At 38.8% G+C, this 25,336-nt stretch overlaps 1 protein-coding gene across 1 annotated transcript in view; it reads right to left on the bottom strand.

Annotated features, from left to right (window-relative positions):
• ar (androgen receptor) overlaps positions 1-3,421 on the bottom strand; it is a 37,354-nt gene extending 33,933 nt beyond the window's left edge. The window contains exon 1 of the mRNA XM_082548988.1: positions 1,323-3,421. Within this exon, the coding sequence (XP_082405114.1) occupies positions 1,323-2,485 (1,163 nt within the window). The 5' untranslated portion in view covers positions 2,486-3,421. The remainder of the gene's footprint in view (positions 1-1,322) is intronic.
• Between the last annotated feature and the right edge of the window lie 21,915 nt (positions 3,422-25,336).

Here is a 25,336-nt window from a genome sequence, read left to right as displayed (position 1 = left end):
ACCAGCAGACAACACCTCTGTGTGGCATGCACGTCACACGATGGCTGTCAGTTAACGTGCCCACTTTGGGTGCTTTATAGTCTGAACTAAAATGTGTTGAGAGATTTTAAGAACCTGACACACTCAGAAACATTTGAAACTACGAAAGCACCAACTGTGCGTGTGGCTTGGGGTTTTTTGTTAACTTGTGTTGTTAATTATTCCCACTTTTGTGCCACAGAAACATCAAAATCTTCTCGCTAAAACAAGACTGTCTGCATCTCTTTATCACATTAACTTTGAATGCTTAGCTAGAGCCAAACTGATGTGAAACATCACCCAGTGGCCCAGGTAAATTAAGTTAAACTAAATCTTATTTTCAGGTACAGCCACCAAGGTCACTGTCGGGTAATACAAATGTTTGTCTATAAACTGCCTCATCTTTTTTGTCAGAATTCAAAATCATGGGGACTAACATTTACAATAGTCAAGGAACAAACAAACTTGAAGAAAAAGTCAAGCAGTGATTTTCCCCCTTTTTCTCCACTCTGTCATCATCTGACTTTATGAAATGAATACATCCACTATCATCTGAATACATACAACACTCTCTCATTCACTTTATTCAGAATTTTTTTTTTATTAAAAATAGAATCAAACTTTATTCATTACAAATGTTTGGAGGAAAAGGGTTGTTAAAATGTTTCCATGTATCGCTTTGATCTCCTTTTTTTTTTTTGCTGTAGCTATAATCAGTTTGGCATACTTCAATTATTGTCTTTTTTAAAAAATTAGACTTTCACACAGTGTATAAAATCAGCAGCTCTGGGTTACTGTAAAATCGCCAAATATGTGAAGCAGGTGTATTTCTAGATTGGAGCCTGAAACTTCTGCCTACACATTTTCTCAGCAGGGAATTTTTTTTAAACAGTCTGTTCAGTTTGCCACTATGGTTTGGAACCAGAAAAAACAAGTGTGGGGTAAATGTTTCCTGCATCAATAAAAGAACAACAACAACAAAGAAAAAAGAAATACGCGCACACACGCACACACACACACACACAGACAGTAAAGAAATTGATATGTGGTGTAGTATCAGTTGCCTTTTGCTGTTTGTCAGTCTGTGGATTGGTGATCTAATCCTGGTCAGAGACAGACCCTCAAGCCCCCTAAGGGACAAAGGGTCAACCTGTGGTCCTGAGTTTGAATATATATATATAAAGTAGAACGTTTGGCTCGCAATTACACCTAGAACTGTTCAACCTTTGGTTATACCGCAATATGAAATACATATTTATATTGTAATCACGTAAAATTACTATTACCAGCCGACTAAAGCTCACCTGGTGTCGTTGTAAGTGACATCCAGCCATTCGCCGACTTCACCCTTCATGTAGTTGGAGTTGGGATAAGGCGTCCTCAGCATCCCGCCAGGGTACCACTGTTCACGGCGCATTACGGTCCCGTCATATGGATTGCATATAAACGGGGAGTTCGCTCCCGAGCTCTGCACGTTCATGCACTGCCTCGACCCCCAAAACTGCGAGTTGTACTTGTCGCCGAAGCTGTAATTAGGCCTGCTGACCCACGACGCCCCTGCAGATGCACTTCCCTCAGATTTGACTTTGACGCCGTACCGTTCTGCCTGAAACCCCGTGGACCTATTCTCCACGGCATCCACGACGTCTCCGGCTTCCTCCACGGAGTTGTAAGCTCCGCATGGCCTCTGTGCAGCCGCGGGGCCGAACTGTGCCAAAGGCTCCGGCGCAGCTGGGGCGTAAGGGCAAGAGGCAGCGCACGCTATGTCCAGATGATCTATCTCTTTCGGAGTTATGTCATCAGCCAGGCACAGCGTGAAGTTTTGCGCGTTCACAGATGTCGCCGTGGAAGTAAGGTGATGAAAAGCCGCCGCGGGCTCTGAACTTTTGAACATTTTCACCTGTTGCTTGTGGTCGTGTGGCGGGCGCTCATCTCGCTCGGGACACCTGTACTCGGAGAGAGAAGCCGGGGCTCCGGGACAGTTCGCAGGCACGGCTTCCACCCCGAATAAATACTCTGCGCTCATTTGGTCATTTGCGGCACACGGCGGGAGAGAAACGTGCGCCTCGCTCGTGTCACCGGACTCCATGGTCAGACCCAGAGACACGGACACAGCTTTGCAGAGCTCCCTGGCTGTTTCTGAGATTGTGGCGCAGGCAGAAAAGGAGCGAATGTCGCCCACTCGGCACTCAGCGCTTAACTCCTCCTGAGGAGCAGCAGCTGTCTGGCAGCAGCGTTTCTCCATGTCACAGGCTAGCGGAATAATGTTTCCGGATCCGTACAGGTTTGCATTCTCGGATTCTGCCAAACTCCCGGCACTGCTTCCAGTCGGGGTTTTGATGAAATAGACGCGACTTTCTTCAGTTTTTTGCGCCATACTGGCAGCGGTCACGACGTTGCCTGTGTATGATTTCCTATCCTCTGGCCAGATTTTGGCACAAAATAACTGTCTGCTCGTTTGGCTCATGTCCCAGAAAGTGTTTGCTTTGCCAGGATACTGGACTTTGCACGTCAAAAAGTCTTCGCAGTTCTCAGCAGCACAACAGCCCAACTCTCACGTTGTGAAAAGCGTTTTGGTAAAAGGTCCTAGGTGAGCCGCAGGACTCACAAACTCCTCCTAAACTGAGATGTTCAGAGTCAGGCGCTCGACTTGTAGTTGATTAAAAGGGAATTCAGGGAAGGACTCTGTGTCCGTCAAACATGGCACTTTCCCCTCCAATAGGTTACAATAAAACCAAGGCGCCAATTTAATATGTGTACTTTAATAATCAAGTTCTATTTGTCATCACGCCAAAAGGCATGTTAAGAAGACTTCACACAAAACAATGTAATGTTAGCCTTTCTGCCTCTGGTTGTTTTACATCAGACTTGCATGTGTGCAGCCCATCACATTTTTATGGGCCCACCACAGCTTTTTCTTTTTTTCTTTCTTTTTTCTTCTTCTTTTTTTTAGTAAAATTCCACAGGGTACAAACCTATTTTCTTTTTATGTCTTGTCGGATTAAAAAAAAGACCTCAGCCTTTTTGGTTTGCGTCATGATTAATCTTTCCAATAAACGCTCTCCAAACATCAGGAGCAGATATAAGTGCAGTTTATGGATTTGTAAAACCACTTCAAATTGTTTAAGATGATTTTCAAGTTGGATTTGGTACTATTTAGCTCGCTCAGAGGCCTGTCTTCAGATCCAGACTTTTAGTCTTTTTAGTAGCTTACAGAGTAAAAAAGAAAAAAAAAAACTATCAAAGTGCCATTTATCTTTTACTTCTTCACTTTTTTTTAAACTTTCTTTGACGTTTGCTTTGCACAGGGCTGGATTTCAGAAGGAAGGACAAACAAACCCAACCCATCCTAATAACCTATGTTTTTTCCAGCATAAATTGACAAAAGTCACCAGAAATTCAAAATAGAATGCACAAAATGTCCTCAGTGTAGTAGTGTAGTAAATACTCATTATTTAGCAAATTATGCATGTCTTTAAGTTATCACTGTAAGTCTGGAGCTTCTCTGGTACTTGATTCTTTCAAGGTTCAATATGTAAAATCATATCGGGCAAAGTTCTCCAAAAGATTTGTGCAATTGCAGTATGACTGCCCTCCTAACCTTTCTTCAGATTTAGTATTCTTCTTATAGATCATATCATTTAAAAAAGAAGAATAATTCCCCACAACCTTAAAATTTGCCCTGACATTTTTTGTGTCTTTGAAAATGTCTGGTTCTTGACATGAATTTGAGACAAAGTCTTGTGGCTGTGTGCGTTCTGTGGTCTGTGAGCCACACACATCTAAACATGAAACTGAGAAAACTGAACACAGCTGCAGCTCCTGTTACCTTAAAATTACAGCGTGTAATCCACAATGTAGAAACATGGTGACAGAGGAGCCAGTGAAATTCAGAGCAAAGCTGATTCAGAGCCCAATGGTCTTACTGTGACTCAAACTAAAGTGTTAAATGAGAAAGTACATGATGGACACATGTGCAAAACCTGCTCCTCCAAAATGGGCAATCACATTACTTCATAGATTGTGTGTCATGCTTGTGAGCTCATTTTCCAAAAACTGAAAAGCACTTAATCACAATAAGATGGAAAAGACAACATCAGCAGTTCTGCATGTTTAATATAGACGTCAGTAACACTTCATAGTGAGGTGCACAAAATTACTAGATACTACAGTGCACAAGCTGCGATTGAGCGCTCAGTATTATGATCCCCCTCTTCACTTTGAGGGAACATATAAGTCACGTAATCACGACGATGAAGTAATGAATTGTGTAATAGCAATCCTGTAAGACAGCTTGGGATGCCTGAAAACAGTAACTAATTAGTATTTATTAATAAATGAGGAACTCTTTCCTGTACCGGACTGTTCTGAGGTAACCAGGAACCACTCAGGAAGAAAATGGTTGAAAATCATAAACCACTTATTATGTATGATTCATCAGCATGGATCTTGCTGTCTTTTGTCTTGTGACTTATAATGATAGTCATCAAAACGTATTTATTTGTTCCTTTTTTAAAAAACAAACAAACTAATCATTAAGACCTATACATTGGGTAGATAATTCAGGCATTAACTTTTAACAAAATAAATAGCAATTTATGTCTCATTTGTTTCTTTTTAACTGTCTTTTTGAAAGAACTGCTGCTATATCCCATGTGTAACCAAAGAAGGTAAGCCCAACGTCAAAATAATACGTCAAAGTAAGCTCTTTTGGCCAGAAGTGCACACAGGAATGTTGTTTGTTTGATGGTACACTAAAACAAGTGTAAACCAAGGTATTGTTGCTTATTTCTCTTCTTTTCAACTCATTGTTTTGAGGCATTTTAAATCCTCAATTTAAGCACCACATGATTTTTAAAGTTTGGACCTCCAAATGTAACTTAAAACCTCAAAGACCCTTATACGAATGGCCAAGCTAACAACAACAACAACAACAATCTTTATTTATAGAGCACATTTAAAAGCCTTGGGCATACCAAAGTGCTTTACATAAAACAATAAAAGGTTCAAACATTGATAACGGATAAATAAAAATAAGGAGTTATGTTCATAGATAAAAGCTACCAATAAGAATGACTACAGCACATGGGTAATAGCAAGATAAAAGCTGTACCACCATAATAAAAAACACCAATAGAAAGATAGGAGGGAATTAATACAAGAGGTCAATAGGTCACAGCAACCAAACAAACAAGCAAACAAACCAGCAATTAAAAGGTGGAGAAGGCAAGTTTAAAAAGATATGTTTTAAGCTGTGATTTAAAAGAATGAATAGAATCAGATGCCCGGATGCCAATCGGGAGATTGTTCCAAAGCACAGGTGCAACAAGAGCAAACGATCGATCACCTCTAGTCTTAAGTCGAGATCTGGGCTGAGCCAGCAGTAACTGTGACGATGACCTTAAAGCCCTGGCAGGAGCATAAGGGTTTAAAAGGTCCTTAAGGTAGCTGGGTGCAGTGTTGTTAGTAATTTTAAAAGTAAACAACAAAATTTTAAATTGAATACGATATTTGACAGGCAACCAGTGCAGATCGGCAAGGACAGGAGTAATGTGGGCAAACTTGCTGGTTTTAGTTAGAATGCGAGCTGCAGCATTCTGAACTGTCTGTAATCTCTGTAAAAGGGAAGAGTGGAGACCACAATAAAGTGAATTACAATAGTCTAGCCTCGACGTTACAAAGGCGTGGATGAGCTTTTCGAGATCTTTATGCGGGATATAGCGCCTAGCCTTAGAGATAAGACGAAGCTGGTAAAAACTAGATCTGACAACAGCAGACACTTGTTTGTCAAATGAAAAGGAGCTGTCAAATAAGACACCCAGATTCCTGACAGTATCAGAGAGAGAACAACTAAGAAAACCAAAGGCATCCCGGAGTTTGGCACGAAGGGCATTACTACCAAAAATCATAATCTCGGTTTTCTTCTCATTAAGGATAAGAGAATTCGACAACAACCACTTCTTGGCCTCAGACATGCATTCTCGGAGGCTATTCAGAGACAGAGCAAGATCGTTGTTTAGCTCAAAATAGAGCTGGATATCATCTGCATAATAGTGATAAGCAATATGGTATTTCTCAAAGATGGCACTTAAAGGAAGCAAGTATAATGAGAAAAGGATAGGGCCCAGCACAGATCCCTGGGGGACACCACAGCAAACAGGTACAGCCGAGGAAAAGGATGTAGCCAGATGTACCGTAGAGAGCCGATTGGAGAGATAGGATTTAAACCAATCCAGGGCAGCGCCCTTGATGCCTACAGTGTGCTCAAGTCTCGCTAATAAGATATTATGGTCAACCATGTCAAATGCCGATGATAGATCCAAAAGCACTAAGACTGAGGGGCGTCCGTTGTCAGCCATTAGTAGGAGATCATTGAAAACACGAAGCAATGCTGATTCTGTGCTGTGATGTTGTTTGAAGGCCGATTGAAATTTATCATTTATATTATTCTCATCAAGGTAGGTCTGCAGTTGGAGCAGAACCACCTTCTCAAGTATTTTAGCCATAAAGGGAAGCTTAGAAATTGGCCTAAAATTGGCAAAATCACTAAGCTCAAGGTTCCTTTTTTTTAGAACAGGTTGGATTATGGCATGCTTGAGAGCTGAAGGTACATAGCCAGAAAGCAAGGAGAAGTTCAATATGGACAATAAACAAGGTCCAATTACACTGAAACAATCCTTAACAATACGGGATGGGAGTGCAAGCTCTAAGCTAAGCCTAGTTGAGTCTGGCAAGTATTATTTCCATGAACTCAAGGAGTCCTTATGCCCAGGCAGCTGAAGAAAAAAAAAACACAAACCCATTGCACAGTGGCCAGGTGGCATATATATATGAATATTTTCAGTATTTTAATAGAAAATTGGCTTTTTAAAATATTTTGGAAACTTGTAAAAATCCTCACATCTATACAGTAATTGTAAAAGCATCACTTTTAAAATACTGATTGTATGTGGCACCAGCTAAGAGCAATGGCACAGTTCACATCTTTGAATCATAAGCCTGGAAATGGTCCACTTTTCTCCAGATATATCCAGCAATGGATATACGCAGGGTGTTTTAACTGCAATAAGTCAGATCAAATATGATTTCAGCGACGAAGCTTTACTCCTGAAAAACTCACTCTCAGCTTCTTTTTTCCATATAATTATTCTAAGCACACCGGTTGGATACATTTTCCACTCAAAGCCATCAACGTGTTTGCCTTTCAGCTGTCAGTGATTCTCAAACTAAAGCACTAAATGTGTGTCAAACACTGAGCCAACAAATGTTAGCTATAGTCATTAAACAGCATTGAACTCCTATTAACAGTATGAGCTGTCTGACCCTAAGGCACGTATTTATTTGAGTAGTTTCAGTGCAAAACTGTCTTTGCCTCCATAAAATCCGTGGCTCTAACCAGATCACTGACACTAAAGCCAATTATGCACTCAGAGCTAACAGGCAGGTTTGCTTTGCTTCTTGGAGGGAATGAACATTTTCCACTCTTTTCACACAGACACAGAAAACAACCCAGATCTGATGCGATTCAGGTTGTCTCTGCCTCGTCTCACTGTGTTTTTAAAATCTCCCCATTGTTTGCTCATTTACTACTCCCAGGATAATAGAAGGGTGATTGTGATTTTTGAAATGCCTTTAAAGGCAGACAGTAACAGAAAAGCTGCCATACAAACTGGGGAATCTGATGTTTGAACCAGAAACAAAAGATACCTTTGAAGTGCATTACAGAAACTCATGCAGCATTTTTCTGCTTTCCCCTTGCATTCTTGTTACGAAACCAATCTCCTGCAAATCCCTCACTTTTCTGGAAATATAAAACTCCATAGAATTATCTTTTCAACTGCTCTTTGTTTATGAATGAAATAGTTTTTTTTTTTTTTTCATGTCTACGGTTTCATATTATTTTAACAGATTTTGGAACATTTCATTTAGCATGTCAAACTTTGCTGAGGCTACTGTATACAGCTCAGTCCAGACCTTATTATCAAAGCAGATATTTTTAAGTAATTGTTGACCAAAACAATCTGAGTGAAGCTGAAAAATATATCTGAGCCTTGGAATGGAGGTATAAATGTACTTTAAATATAATTGTATTTAAATATAATTCGGTCTAATCAACAATATGCAATATGTTGCTACTCTGCAGTGCGCTAGTTATGATAACTTGTTACTTAATGCTAGCATTTTCATTTTTCCTGTTTTTTGTATGCATGAAGTTATAGTCTTAAAATAACCAAAAAAACATTATGTTTTTGTTACTTTTGTCATCCGAAATACAGAGCAACAGTGAAGTGTAAAAAAACGAACATATTTAGTTCTACTTTGAAACAGTAAAGCCATAAACCTTCATCCCTACCTGTGTATGTGCAAACAAATCAGAATAAAAGTCACTTCATTAATAGTAAACAAAAATATAGCATAGCCTAATAGCTTTAAAAATAAGCAAGTGTTTTACTTTTATGTTGACTAAAGCGTAGCTGAGATCAAGCATAGCGACAATGTGTTAAATCTTAAAAGATGGGGGGGGGGGGGGGGGGGGGGATTTTACTGTAACTTCTGAAACAGCATGTAATTGGTAAGAGTAGCTATTCTTTACTCTTTTTCTTGCATTGAGTCTTTTTGTTGCCATGAGTGCACAAACGCTTTCAGGGCTGAAGCATGTGCCTTCAGGGATGGCCCTGAATGAATGAGCAAGCCTAAGCTCCTCCTTTTAGATGCTATCTCTGCCTGAAAAAAATGGCATCTAAACATATTGCATTCCACACAATCACGAGGACAAATCGATGCCTTATTGCTTGTGATGAAATAATTGGAATTTAGGATTCCTTATAGTAAAGCATGCAACCCCATTGGTAACTTGTAATAACAGTGTAATAAGAATAGATTGGGCCACACCCCTACTAATGCCTTTTCTTTTAAAAACATGTCATTTCCTTGTTCTACCTTCATTGGAGGTAAGGCAACTCTATAAGGCAATTAGTATATATTTTTAGGTAAAACAACATCCTAATTTCAAAAGAAATACATGGTGAATGTTGGGAAATTACACCCTAAATTACATGCCAAATTGTGGTGCTGCCAGACATTTTCATGACTGAGGACTATTCTTCTGTTGCACATAAATTAAAACAGAAAAGCAGCTAGTGGTGCTTTTACAGGAGCAACCTCTTGATGGTGCACAGTGCTCCTTTGGCCCCAACCCATCACAGTCCACACAGCACAGTTCTTACTCTTTACATATACGAACAAATCAATGTCACATTTACCGTGCCCCTAGTGTACAACATTTCAGTTTTGATATGTAAACTTCACCGTGTCTGTTAGTTTTACAATTTCACATAATAATTGCTTTGATTGGAAACAGCTTGTTTCTGTCTTTTCTGGTGTTGCTGTAGCAAAAGCCGCTGTTTTTTCCTTTCTTTTTACTGCATGCTGTAAAATAGCTCATCTGTGACTTAGGCTGTATTACTGCAGAGTAGATCCAGAGACACCTTCATAGCCCATTATACTCATTTACATAAAAAAGCATCAGTTCTACATAGCCATTGGAGACATGTTCTCTGCTTGAGCTGTGTCCTCAGCACTGTGAATTTGTCTTGACACTGATCATTACAGTTTTTTTCTTAGGCTGAGTACTGATCGTAACTTTTCGCAAAAGATGGCCTTCACTAATATTTAAAAAAAAAAAAAATCTTCCTTATCTGACCGCTTCCCCCATGGCCGGCTTGAAGACTCAGTGTGGGAGGCAGCCTTCTGTCATTCTGACACAGTGGCCATTCTTTTTGAGCTGTTTCTGGAAGAGCAGGACTTTAGCTGGGGCTTTTTGTCTCTTGAAATATGCTGACATTTACCCTCTAGTTCTTTCTTAAAATGTCAAGGCTACTCATCATCACTAGTGAAACCCTTCAAATGATTTGCAACATTCAGACTTCTTGTCTGATTAGGATACATTTGGGTAGAGTAACCAGTGAATAATAAAATTAGCTCATGCCATGGAAAGATGCTGTGTGAGAGTGTCCGTATACATTTCTTGGACTTTTTCTTTTTTCTTTTCTTTTGTCAAATGTCATATTTTAGGTCATGGGTTTAGAGCAATCTCAAGGCTTTTCTGACACAAAGCACAACAGGAATCACAGCTTTTAGGCATGTTCAGGGCAATTAATTATGGTTAAATCATATGAATGCGCAATCAATGAATCAATGAAGTACAAAATTAAAAGGAAAAAACTGAAACAAATGTGAATGGAGTACAAAGAAAGTTCCAAGAGTTACAATGCTGTTTCATACAAATAAACAGTAACTTGTTCAAATGCATCGGCTAAAAAACCAAACATTTTGGCTAAGCATAATTGCGGCTCTTTTAACTTCAGTTTATGCTTTATAATATGATGTCAACATTATCTTTTAGTTTTAGCCGCGATGATAAGACTGTGTGACATAGCTGTATGAGCATCTTTTAAGATTTCCAACAAACAAACAGTCGCAATATTGTTTTAAATTATGTGTAAAATGTAGCGGTGTTATCTAATAACCAGAGCTATTGTCAGCTGTTGAGTGTAATCAGGTAATCAAACGGAAAAAATATCAGAGGGGATGATTATCCCACATTCAATCAGATAAAGACTCCAGTTCCTGCAAGTCAGCTTTCACTGTCTCATTATGTTTCCTGCTGTGCTGAGCTTTCTACTGTCCAACAAACCGCCCCTAAGACCTGCTCTTAGACCCACACAGAAACTGGAGCTTGAGCAGTGCACATTGTAGTTCCAAGCCAATGAATAAGAACCAAGATGGAAAAAAAATCACCAACTGAGAACACATCATGACACAATATTGTATGAATGAATGACTAAAGTTTATTTTTCAGGTTATATTATATGGAAAACAAGTTAGGCCGACTAAGAGTTTAAGTACAGTATTAAAAGCCCTCGGCCTTGGGACTCTGCCTTGGCTTGCTACTAACAGAGCATGTCTGCCAAGGCTGTCTTTTTTTGATCCGTGTTTGCCTTGATGTTGTTTACAGTGCAGCCTGAGAGATAAAATGCTGGGACTCCCACATGAGCCTGTTACTTACATCAGAGCTGAAATAGCAATATGTAAAAGTTAATTTATTTATTTAGTTATTTCTTTATTAGCTGAGAGTGATTGTGGTATAATAAATAAAATACTTACATATATGTGCATAGAGGTGTATCACTGCAGACACAGGCAGGTGTCTAGCCTTACCTTGTCTTTGTGTATAAGACCATACATGTGCTCCCATCAGCAGTTACCACCATGCTGACAGCACATCTCCCCTCTGCCACCCACAGCCAGCTCATTGCTCATTTTGAATACAAAAAATTCCTTACAAAAAAAGGAATTCACGTCTTGGCTTGAAAGGAGTTAAAAGATTAAAGTGTTACTGCTATTCTACAAGTAATACCAGGAACAACCTCTTTAACACCTCGCTAAAGATCTTTTAGAAGGGTGTTTTCTTTCTTTCTTTTTTTAATCCAGGAACTCACATGCTGTTTGTTTGTGACCTTGAATATTCCACTTTCCCAGATTTCTCAGTTTTTCAGGAGAAGAAGGTCTAATATCTCAGCCTTGGCATTTGCTTCCTAGAAACCTTGCTTTCTCAGCTCTCCCACACATTCGTGCCTTTATCCTCACCCTCTTTAAGCCCCACACTGATGGTAATATTAGCATTAATACATTGCTGGCGGTAGAAAAATAATAATAGTAATTTGACTTTGACAGTTCTTTCCAAATGTTTAAGCTGAAAAAAAAAAAGACTGTAAGAAAGAAATTGGCTCCCAATTTTCTCACTCCAAAGCCAGCAATTGTGAAGCCAGGGCAAACACGTCAGGTAACAATAAAATATCAGTGTAACAATATGGGTAAGTCAGTTTAATTGAGCACAAGATGTGAAATATCTCTCAAATTATAATTTCTGCTAGGTGACTCAAGCAAGGCTGCTCTTGGACAAGGGGGAAAAAACTACGACTTGCAGGTGTTAAATGTTGCTGTCTGTGTTTTTTTTTAAATCGAGGACATTTTGATCTGGCATTAATTCACGGCCTTCATAGTTCTTGCTCTTTTGCTGGAACAAAATTCAGTCCTTCAAGTGGATGGACAAAAGAAAAAAAAAGTAACCTAAAAAGTATCATGTTGGAACTCATGCTCTTCGACTTGTGCAAACATGCTCACATCCAGATCTCAGAAGGCTGCTGTGCCCACTCTTGAGTTCATGTGGTTTACTGCCACATCATTCCAGTTTCATCTTTCCACAGTTAGCTGCGGAGCTTTTTCATTTTAATCAGATATGCACTTATTTTCCCAGATGTTTTTCCTTCCCGCACTGAGTCAGTTTTTTGCTGACTACATCTGTTTTGTAATGCCTGGTCTTACAACATGCAGCCACCGAAACAGTAAGGCATAAATAAATGCATAAGGAAAAATTAATGCAACCGTGACAGTAGACATCAGATGACTGGGGAATGGCTCAGAGTTAGCGATCTGATGAGGGCGACTCAAGTCCAGTTTGATTTTTCACTGTGCTCAGTCTTGATTTGAACATTGCGGTTTCACTGGGAACAAAGTTGCACTGCACTAGTGTATTGGAAACAGACAGCAATCTGAATAAAGCTGAAGCCTAATCAGGTCAGTTTGACATGCTTGGAATGAATTTAACAACAGAGATATGGTTTGAATATTTACACGACAGTTCTGTTTTAAATGACAAAAAACGAAAAGAAAAAAAGCTCTCTTTGAATTTGTTAACTACCTTTTTTTTTTTTTTTTTAGCTTAGTGTTCTTGGCAGTTGATACAAGATATTTTAATTCTGTATAGCCAAAAAGTTTATATTACATTAGCAGACTTGACTGACTTCATGTTCCCAAGTCTAGCGGCACATGGTAGCACCTGTGTGGCAGTCAAAACAGAGAAACAAACCAAAAAGTTGCATTGCTGTCATCTGATCTTCAGCTACTATCATAGCCACTCCTTTCTCATAGCCACTCCTTTCTCTCCAGTTTGATTTTTGTTTTTATTTAACTCAGATGTGATTTCACAGCAGACATTACAGTCTGCCTATCTTTAAGCAATATTATACAAATCAGTCACATTTATCCTCTTTTGTCCGTGCAGTTCTGGGCAGTAATTTATTATTATGTCTGACTATGTGTGTTATTTATTCATGTAAAATAAAGTCTTTCTGTGTCCTAGACAGTCTTACATTTACTAAGACCACAGTGAAAAAAAAAAAAAAAATAAGACCACAGTGTCTTCAGTGGGAGTCTGACTTTTCCTAGTAGACGCCATCTAGTGGCCAATAATGAAACGGACACTTGCCAAACCATTATCTCCCTGTGATGTGTGCTTCCTGATGCTCCGTTTTTATTTATTTATTTTTTTTACAATTTAGACAAAAGCTTGATGTATTTCTGTTTTGATTGTTTTTTCAGTTAAATTATTACCTTTAATGGATGGGGAAAAATAATTCTCTTAGACATAATCTGACTGAAAAGTGATTAAAAATAAACACAAAAGCAATGACAAGAAATAATGCAAACAGATTCACTTGTGCTGAAATCTCAGCTGGTGATGTAATAGAAGTGAATAAAACACTGAGACATTGTCCTCTCAGTTCTTCCAGTGTACTGCAGTTCAGTGGGTGATTGGTTCAAGTGCTGTCATGCATCTGTGAAAGCATGCGCTTGAGGAGGAGCAGGAGCAGAGACAGGTGGGTTATATATAACCCATGTCATCAACTTTGCTGTCCCTGTTTCATTACTGTAAAATGCAAACGATGTAATTTTGTAAAAAAATATGTACATTAGATATGTGTATGTAAAGTGAAATCTTAGCCTGGTTTATTATTTTAGCGATGAAATAATTAAATTATTTTAAAATTATTTTAATAATTTAAAAATCAAAAATATTTTTTGATTGATTTTGCAGCTGCATGGACCTGCAGCCTTGGATGATGACTCAGTGTAGACAGAATCATAAAGGGAACACAAAAATAGGACATCCCAGAACTGAATGAATGAAATTTCCTTTTTAAATACTTTGTTCTTTACATTGTTGAATGTGCTTACAACAGAATCACACAAAAATTGTCTGATCCAACTTTGATGTACTGTCCTTAAAATAAGTCAAAATGAGGCTCAGTAGTGTGTGTGGCCTCCACGTGTCTGTATGACCTCCCTACAACGCCTGGTCATGCTTCTGATGAGGTGGTGGATGGTCTCCTGCGGGATCTCCTCCCAGACCTGGACTAAAGCATCCGCCAACTCCTGGACATTTTGTGGTGCAACGTGGTGTTGGTGGATGGAGAAAGACATGATGTCCCAAATGTACCCAATTGGATTCAGGTCTGGGGAACAGGCGGGCCAGTCCATCATCTTGCAGGAATTGCTGGCATACTCTAGCCACATGAGGTCTAGCTTTGTCTTGCATTAGGAGGAACCCAGGGCCAACCGCACCAGCATATGGTCTCACAAGGGGTCTGAGGAACTCATCTCGGTACCTAATGGCAGTCAGGCTACCTCTGGTGAGCACACAGAGGGGTGTGCGGGCCCCCTAAGAAATGCCACCCCACACGATTACTGACCCACTGGCAAAACCGGTCATGCTGGAGAAGGTTGCAGGCAACAGAACTTTTTCCACAGCATCTCCAGACTCTGTCACGTCTTTCGCATGTGCTCAGAGTGAACCTGCATTCATCTGTGAAGAGCACAGGGCAGTGGTGAAGTTGCCAATCTTGGTGTTCTCTGGCAAATGCCAAACGTCCTGCACATGCACATTTGTGGCCTGCTGGAGGTCATTTTGCAGGGCTCTGACAGTGCTCCTTCTTGCACAAAGGCAGAGGTAGTGGTCCTGCTGCTGGTTTGTTGCCCGCCTACGGCCTCCTCCACGTCTCCTGATGTACTGGCCTGTCTCCTGGTAGTACCTCCATGCTCTGGACACTACGCTGACAGAGACAGCAAACCTTCTTACCCCAGCTCGCATTGATGTGCTTATCCTGGATGAGTTGCACTACCTGAGCCACTTGTGTGGGTTGTAGACTCCATCTCGCTACCACTAGGGTGAAATCACCGCCAGCATACAAAAGTGACCAAAACATCAGCCAGGAAGCATAGGTATTGAGAAGCGGTCTGTGGTCACCACCTGCAGAACCACTCCTTTATTGGTGATATCTTGCTAATTGCCTATAATTTCCATTTGCACAACAGAATGTGAAATTGATTGCCAATCAGTGTTGCTTCCTTAGTGAACAGTTAGATTTCACAGAAGTGTGATTGACTTGTAGTTGCATTGTGTTATTTAAGTGTTCCCTTTATTTTTTTGAGCAGTTGAAAGATACTCAGCCCTCCTGCAGGTGTCACTGTTGCAGTGTCATTTTACCATCAGCTCTTCTGAATTCGTTTCCATTGCTTAGCACATACAGGCTGAGTATTGCCAGACTAACATGAAGTTTATCTTCTTTGTTAATTCCATAAAACTCATAATGCATATTTGTTCTGGGAAGAAGATCTTAAATGTTGTACATTTTACAAACAACAATGCATTAATTATGTAAACTATTAATCACACACAATCAAAAAAATAAAATAAAAACAAAACAAAACTCAAACATGCATTTCTGATAGGTCCTAACAGTTCTTCTGTCCCCTTTCCCCACATAAATATAACCCTACCCCTAACCCCAAACAGGTTAATTGTAAGCTTTTTGTGTTAAAAATAAATTTTAATTGTATCCATAAATATAAATATACCCTGGCAATGTTGAAATATGGTAAATTTTGTTTTTTTATAGGACATTTATAACAAACAACAACAAAAAAGCTGCTGCAGTTTTGGTTAGATAATGTGCATCCTGTTTCTTTTACAACAAGTCTTAAAGCCAATAATTTGGTATGACCACCTTTATTCTTCAACACAGCCTGAACTGTCATAGGCAAGCTTTCTTTAGTCTTTAGGAACACTTTATCAGTCTTCCTGAAGGACGTTTGGTGCTCTTCCTTGGATGTTGGCTGCCTTTTTTGTTTTGCTCTCTTAAGGAGGGCCAATTTATGACTGATATTGTGTCATTTTGTATTATTTTTGGGATGATTGCCATGCTCAAATGTGATTTCATTGCCACTCAGATACCTTCCAAATAATATTGCATGGTATTGTGTGGTGGATCAAAAACCTGATGTTATGTTTCCAGTGTTTCCAATACCACTGGCTAAAACGTAACCCCAAGCATTTCAAATTTGGATGAATAATTCCACAAGACCTGTTCAGTTCAGTTCCTGTGTAATATTTCCCTGTTTTCTTTCCTTAATAATAGATTCTTGATAGCCACCTTTCCAATGAGACCATTTTTGACATTTTTGATATCAAAGATATCAAGGCTTCTGACAAACATAGATGGATCAGCTGAAGAGCCAGGTGTCTCTGGTCCTGTGTCCTATTTCACAAGGACATGATTTTTCAGATGCTATTCATCCACTGTAGATAGATATTTTTTAAGGTCCAGTTTCCTCAATTCTTTTAAGGGCATACCATGCAGGGCATGTCAAGTTTCAGTTAATTTCTCCTTGTCCAAAAAACCAAAACAAAAACAGTGGAAAGACCTCCAGAAAATCTGAAAAACTACTTTAAAGAAATCAAGAAAGTCTGTCTCTCTGACAGAAAAATATAAAGAAATAAGGGTTTACTCAAGCCTTTTGTTCAGCAGTGTTTTTGTATAGTGTACAGCATGAATTGCTTGTGGTAGTAAGCTCTATTAGTGTTTCATTCACAGTGAGTCACAGGAAAGCTGATGGTAACATTGGTCAGTTTTTGGGCTGCCTCAGAAAAGAGGAAAACTAAGTCTATAGAGGTAAGAAAATGAGTGCCAGTCAGATAGTAGAAGTGTATAGAGATGAGTCAGTGTGTCTTGATATAATAGTCACTGCCACTCACAAAAACCTAATAATCCATCCTTAGGGATCATGGTAAGAAACACCATTTTCACTGTGTTGCTGTTCAGAGTAAAGAGGAAGAGGGAAATAGAGATCACAAGGATGGTGACAGGGCAGGAAGAGGAGATGACATGGAAGTGAGGAAGAAAAGGAGCAAATAATGTAAGATGACATGTAATGGAGCTCTTCCAAAGTGTTGTTATCTTTTTAAATTTTATAAAACAAGTGGAAAGTAGCTTTTAAAAATTTTCAGTAATTTGGATAGTAGACTTCTGGACCCAAACACTTAAACATGGATTTGGTTCTCCTCCAAAAGATGATTACATGAGTATGTCTTTGCATAAAGAATCTTGTTGTAAAGTGGTTTTGAATATGTTCTTTCCTGCACAGATCCACTTTTGAGAGCATCAGATTAAATTGACAGCAAACAAAAAATACATTCTTGCATTAAAATATAATGTATTTGTATTTATCATGTGTTTTTATATAAGCATACACTGGCCACTTAATTTGCAACAGCTGTTTAGCTGTGGATTTCAACACGATCAAGACCACCGACTAAATTTCAAACCAAGTACCAGAACTGGGAGAAAGGTGATTTAAGTGACTCTGAATGTGGCAGAGGTGGGACCAAGTCATTGTTTTGCAAGTCTCAAGTAAGTCTCAAGTCTTTATCCTCAAGTCTCAAGTCAAGTATCAAGTAATGTCAGGCAAGTCAGAGTCGAGTCTCAAGTCACTGGTGTAAAAGTCCGAGTCAAGTCACAAGTCTGAAACTTTGAATTTCAAGTCCTTTCGAGTCTTTAAAAAAAAAGAAGAAAAAATAATGTTGCAGTTATGCTAAATGTAAATATTAGACCATGTAATTTTAAAATCTGTGTTTTTCTCAACACATGACAAAATAGTGAACTTAGAAAATATACACAAATTGTGAAATTGCACCTCTTTAAAATGCAGCTCAATTAAACCTAGCTCCAAGAATAATTTTCACCGACAGTTCTGAGATAAGCTGCATGTTATTCTTGGATGCGGTTGTAGGACCAGCTTTAAAATCGCATGACAAAAATATCATATACATTAAAAAAAACTGTATCACCAACGTAGCCTGGACAACATTTGCTAGTTAGATGAAGTCAGCTATCTCATCTTAGCATATTTATATGCATATTTATAATCATACGGTTCTTGGAGTGAGTGCATACACTCATGAAGTTTAGTAACTTCAGGTCACTGCAACAAGCCCAGGTACAGTTTACCGACGGATGGGTACAGGACCTTGAAATGCACCGTGTAGAAAGTAAAGACCATCGTACGTATCATAAGTTTACCAGTCTCACAAATTGTCGTCATAAATACACATTCGTTAACCGTTTATTAATAGGACCTTTGAGCTCAACGGTAATTAATTAGTAGTGGAAATAATTTCTGGTAGCATCACAGAAATGTAGCAGTGACAATAATATTGTATGCTGTAATCGTACTGGGCAATTAGTGATACAAAACAACTGTTTTATCCTGTGAATAAAAGTATATGTTTTTGTCAATGTACCATAATAACAGAAGCGAAACGCAATATTGTGTCAGGACAATTCACTATTTATGCACAATAAACAAAGGAGCATAGCGCGACAATTTCTGTTCAGCGCCAGACTTGCTTGTAACCTATATCACTAATTATGTTATGAAAATGACGTATTAACTACTAAAAAACACTGACCTTCGTGTAAATGCTTGGAGCAGACTAACCTGTGAGCTGGAGGGTTCTGGGACGTTATATTTGATCTTTGAATGGCTGCGATCCAGGCCATCCGTTGCGTCTTTGTTACTTCGGAAACATGGCTTGAACAATTTCTCTTCAACGACGTAATCTGATAACAACCGATCTCTTTACCCGTCAGCTTCTCGTGGCTGTCATGCGACCGGCTATTGCAGTTAATAATACAACGGCTTCTTGACATTTTTGTGTTTCTTTTTATCGCTGTATAACTGATTTCAATTGAAAGCCTGCGTGCGCTAGTACCGCTTGCCACGAGTTCCCAGAATCCTTTGCGGTTCTACCCGTGAATGACGTCACATTTTCAATCTCTATATAATATGCATGTTAAATTTTATATTTGGGGTAAAATATCAAGTCTTTTCAAGTAAACCGGTTCAAGTCCAATTCAAGTCCCAAGTCATTGGTGTAAAAGTCCAAGTCAAGTCACAAGTCTTAGAACATTTTTTCAAGTCAAGTCTAAAGTCATAAAATTAATGACTCGAGTCTGACTCGAGTCCAGGTCATGTGACTCGAGTCCACACCTCTGGAATGTGGCATGTTTGTTGTTGCCAGATGGGCTGGTTTGAGTAGATCATGTTTATCTTCTGGGATTTTCCAACATAAACATCTCTAGTGTTTATAGAGAATAGTGCAAAAAGGAGAAGTTACTCAGTGACCAGCAGTTCTCTATGGATAAAAATTGCATTGTTGATGCCAGAGGTCGCAGGAGAATGGTCAGACTGCTTCAACCTGAAAGGGAGGTAACAGTTACTCAAATTTGTTACAACCAAGGTATGCAGAAAAACACGTCTGAATCCACAATGCGTAAAAAAACATGAAGATTGCCAACAGCAGCAGAACACCACACTGGGTGCCACTCCTTTCAGCAAAGAACAGGACGCTGATGAGTCTCTGTTCCTGCTCAGGTGTTAAGGTTAGAATTTGGTACAAAGAAGCATGCATAAATTGTATTAGCAGCTCAGGCTGCTGCTGATGGTGGAATGGTATAGGGGCTATTTTCTTGCTTTGGGCCCCTCAATACCAAATAAACATGGTTTAAACACAAGTCTAACTTGTTGCTGACTATTTCCATCTCTTCATAACCACAGTGTACTCATCTTCTTATGGCTGAGCTCAGATCGTCTTAAACATAACAACGCAGCACTGTACTCAAACTGTACAGTCCCCAGTCCTCGAACCAGTATAGCACCTTTGGTATGTCACGTAATACGAGAGTCATGTGATGTGCAGTCAACAAATGTATTGTTTCTTTAGAATGATAAATTCTCAGTAAAAATGTAATAAGTCAGATTCAAATGTGATATTTGAAACCTAAAGACAAACACATTTTAATCACACCTTAAACTTTGGGTACTGAACAACAAAGCCCTGTAATAATTTTGCAGATACCTGCTACTTGGGAATCTTGGAGCATACCTATCAGACTCTCCTTTCACTGCTTTATGAAGGGAATTCTTAATGAAAGAATAAAGTTACGTTGAAACCAAGCACACCATTGTTTTCCTTGTGACATTACTATTGAAAAAACAAAAGTTGTATCCAAGATGGCCGACTTCTAAATGGCCACCATGGTCACCACCCATCTTGAGGAGTTTGCCCCCTCACATATACTAATATGCCACAAACAGGACTTTAATATCACCAACCATTCCCATGTTATTACAGTGTATCCATATAAATGGCCCACCCTGTACTTGCATCTTATATATGAGAGTAATTATGAAAAAACAAGAAACATGTAAAACAAGTCAACTGTCAAGAGTTGATGCCAATCACCTTTCTTCTCCAGGTTTACATTCACCATCGCAATGAGTTGCTGTCATGTGATTGGGTGATTCCATATGTACGTTAAAAAGCAGTTGAATAGGTATCTCTAGTGAGTTGGCCCACGAGTATACATCGTGCAATCCAGAGAGGGAGAATGAACTTGAATATCAGAACTAGAAGCAGTCAGAAAGGCAATGATCCAAAGAGACAAATCTGCGCTTGTCTGAATGCCCCACTGGTGAAAATTTAAACAAAGTTGTATTTCGGCAATCCTTTTAGAGAATTCCTTCTTTGTTGCCAAAGCAGTTGATGAAGACAGAAGAAGTCGCTTCTTGTCAGACTTGGATGTGTGTGTGGGTCACAACTTTATCATCTGCACTGTGAATTCGTACCGTGTGCTTTCTCATCCCTCTCCATTCTGCCAACACATGTCCTGAGAAAAAAAGGATTGAGGATTTTGACGTTGCACTCAAGCATTTTGTGCACCCCTCCTATGTTAACAAAGCCTCTCTCCATTGTCTTATTTATGCCTTACTGACATATCTTACCCACCAAAAAGACTCACTCTAACAAGTGTCCCTTCCTCAGTTAAGTATGGCTGCATTTAAAAGAATGGACCTATTAATGAGCTCACTGAGCTCTGTGGTGTTTTTATTTGAAGGACCTTTTTCATCGTACACATGGAACATGTAATCCTTCTTCAAGCATCTTTCCACCTCAATTAACAATCTCTTCCAAAAGGATGCTCTGCTCCTCCAAGCACAAGTCAGAGTGACACTGAGAGTACAACACCCACAATGAACAGGGTCACACTGCACCACACTGAGTAGGCAAAGGCAGTACTTACAGTGGGGAGCCTACGTTTTGAGGAGCACCAACCTATATGGCAAATTACTTTTCATTTAAAAATTTCTGAAACACTACAATAGGTAAAAGAGAATGTGATTCAACAGTACGTCTACAGTTGTGCAAGAGCATGACTTAATCCTTATAATCATGAATGTGAAGAAGAGAGCTTTTTTTTTTCCTTTTGTTGATTAGTAAATTGCTGCTTCAGGATCGGTCTGTAACACAAGCTTGTACTCCTCAGATGTTTTTTTCTTTCTTTGGTCAGTTGCTTTCAACTTTTTAAACTTTGCTTTGCTTCCCTTTAATGCATTTATACTTCTCATGTTTCCCTGTTAAAAAAAAGAAGGAATAATTATAAGCATTTATCCTTTGAGTGTGTGATTTTTTCACAACATATTATACATATACAGCATATAGTTTTCGACATATTCCGCATACTCTGAATAAATAAACATCCTCTTTGAAACAGTGGCTACAGTTAAATGAGACATCGTGGCTCAAGAGTTGGGAGTTCGCCTTGTAATCGGAAGGTTGCCGGTTCGAGTCTCGGCTTGGACAGTCTCGATTGTTGTGTCCTTGGGCAAGACACTTCACCCGTTGCCTACTGGTGGTGGTCAGAGGGCCCGGTGGCGCCAGTGTCCGGCAGCCTCGCCTCTGTCAGTGTGCCCCAGGGTGGCTGTGGCTACAATGTAGCTTGCCATCACCAGTGTGTGAATGGGTGGATGACTGGATATGTAAAGCGCTTTGGGGTCCTTAGGGACTAGAAAAGCGCTATACAAATACAGGCCATTTACCATTACCACCAGTGTTGGTCAAGTTACTTGAAAAAGTAATCAGTAACTAATTACTGATTACTTCCCCAAAAAAGTAATCCCCTTACTTTACTGATTACTTATTTTCAAAAGTAATTAATTACCTAGTTACTTAGTTACTTTTTAAAAATACGATTTACAACCTGAAGAGGTGATAAAGCGATAGATCTTTCAGCCCAATTCTACTTTTTCTACATAATCCATCATACAAAATGTAATCAAATGGAAAAGTCTCTTTTTTTTAACTTGTTTTAATCTTTTAACTTTATGCATCAAGCAAAAATGTAATTATATGCAACAACATTCTCTGATTTGAATAAATTAGTTTAACATTTAAACCTATTTTCGACACATTCCAGCACATAAAATAAAATATTTTTTGTGTTTACACTCACTCTTTCAAATAGATGCAAGTAAAACACAGCAGAAAATAAATAAAGTCAAAGACTCAGTGGTCCTGTTGCTCTATTTTCACCTGTAAAGCAGGACTGCGGTAGGCGGAGGTTTACCCTGGTGCAGGTGTGCCGCGGTCAGTTGAAGAATCCGCGAGTTTCTCTGTGAGTTTCCCATTACGTCGTTGCGCACTCTGTGCTTGCTTGGAAGTTTAGGGGTTTTTTTCGCTGTAAAAAGAAGTTTTCTTCCCACGCACGATGGACGCTAATGTTTTTGTCACTGTTTATGGAATCAAACTCAAAGTAAGGTCAGTACTTCCACGCTTTAAACGCTGCACGCTCATACTCTCTCCCACAATCGATATGTGATCCATTGTTGATCTGCACACAGCTGTTGTCACTAACGGCGCACTCGCTTACGTCACTGTCGTGAGACATTCTCGTAAAAAAAATCACGGTTTTAGTAACGCAGCAACGCAGCGTTCCTACGAGAAAGTAACGGTAATCTAATTACCATTTTTGCAATAGTAATCCCTTACTTTACTCGTTACTTGAAAAAAGTAATCAGATTACAGTTACAAGTAACGCGTTACTGCCCATCTCTGATTACCACAGAATTTTATTTAGCAAAAATATCAACTGAGGCAATATTATTCTTTGGCCTAATGCATATGTCTGCCTTTAGCAGCAAGTACTCTGAATTTACTGAGGGCAGACTGTTTTCCAAGAAAGAAAGAAAGACAGACAAACAGAATAGACAGACATTTTCCAGACTACAAATGCCAGAGACAAACTGTGACTGGCTGAGTAAGTTCTATTCCTTTGCGCTCAACCTGAAACTTCTATCAGTTCATCTTGAGAGACATGCAGGGGTGTACTAGAAATTTCAAATGATCTGGTATCATTAATTATTTAATCAAGAATAGACTATAAAATATCAACTTTAAGTTCCTTGAAAGGATAAAGACTTTGCATGTTCGAACAAGTGAAAGATTTCGCACTTTGTTGCTTGCAGGGACAATGTGAGGATAGATGTTTATCAAGGGAAAGGAATCAGATAAGAGAAGGCATAAAAATACCTTCCACGGAGTAGTTTCATTTCGATTATTTAGGCAACATTCAGTTTAAGTTATTGTGAAAGAACTTGTTGAAAGGTAACTTGGTGCCATGGAATAAAACACATACTGTATATTCATAATACATATAATTATGTAGACAGACAGTCTCTCTTCAGACTTGTGATTTTTAGAGCTTTAAAAATAAATGTGTGTCCTGTTTGAAGAGACCTAATAGGAACAAACAAGCCTTTTTCATGAGAAAGGGGATTTCTTTATATGGTTGAATAGTGGTTATATTGATCACATTAATACTGTAGTTCCCAATCCCATCCCAGTTAAAATGTGGATATTTAAGCTGAAACAGAAGCAGGCCATGTGTTAAGTTTCATCTCTTTTGTTTTACCTAGGACAGTCTCTGCGTGGAAGCTGTTGTATGCTACATGGATTGCATCTCTCTAACACAAACTTTTAGCTTTATAATATCACCAAGGTATGACAAGTGTCTTTGTATTATTTAAATGTATTTTTATTCTACATCAAATAATAACAAAAATGTATTTTAGAAGAATGGTTTGACTTGGGTTTAGGGTTGGTCTCAAAGACTACACCCAGCCTAAATACATGCGGGTAACAGGCTTCAGTTAGGAGCCGTTTCTTACCTGCACACATTTTATGTTGACTACCTGAAGGATACTTACCAAGTGAGCTCATCCACCAGTATGTCAAGGTAACTGCTGACACACACACACACACACACACACACACACACACACACACACACACACACACACACCAGTTTTATATTGTTTATCATTATCAAATTTATCACAATAACATTTATTAATACTCCTTTTAAAACTCCACAAATTATGTAATGTCATTTTCAGTCTTTTTGCACACACAAAAGAAAAAACAAACTCAAACTACTTTGCAAGAAATCAGAGAAGCTGGTTTGTGCTTGAGATATCATATATGATACAGTTCTTTGTGTAAGAAGTCAGTTAAGTCCATTGTTTTTCTTAACCCTTGTATGGTGTTCGGGTCTGTGAGACCCGTGTTCAGTTTTTTTCAAAAGAAAAATTAAACAATTAATTATTTTTTCACGTGTAAATGTGTTGTGTCTTTCCACTCACTCCACTTGATTATAACTGATTTATTTATAACATTTTATATAAAAGAAAAACGAGAAGCACATTAATTCATAAATGTGATCTAACAAAGGTAAAGGGAAAAAATTAACCATGTTTGCTGTTCATATGTCTTGTAATTGGGATGAAGTAAACATCTGTTGAGTAATTTAACATAAAATTGTTTGATAGTGTTAATTTGGAAAGCCAAAACTCTAGCGGGTCCACCAGACCCATGAACACTGGCTGAGTAACAAAAATACGAACACCACACAAGGGTTAAATATTTTTAACACTATTTCACGTTATGTGGTAGTGTACAAACAAGTTTTTTGATACATATATGTACATACATATGTGCTCCATGGACATATTTGTCCATAGAACAAAAAGTCTTAAATGCCTGTATACTTCCTATAAGTACGGGGGGTTAAACAAGGCAACAACTAATGGAGTAAACAGCTAATATGACTCATGTAATTTATTTGAAGTGTGCAGAGTTTTGTGTTTAATCTGAAAGGTAAAAACTTAAATGCTTAATCATTTGAAAGGCTCTAAAAAGTCAGAGCATTAGAAAGTGAAACGGCAGCACAGTGAGGGCACA

This window comes from Aulonocara stuartgranti (assembly GCF_965226115.1).
Source record: "Aulonocara stuartgranti genome assembly, chromosome: 10".
NCBI lineage: Eukaryota > Metazoa > Chordata > Actinopteri > Cichliformes > Cichlidae > Aulonocara > Aulonocara stuartgranti.
This window is presented reverse-complemented; position numbering and strand designations above follow the sequence as displayed.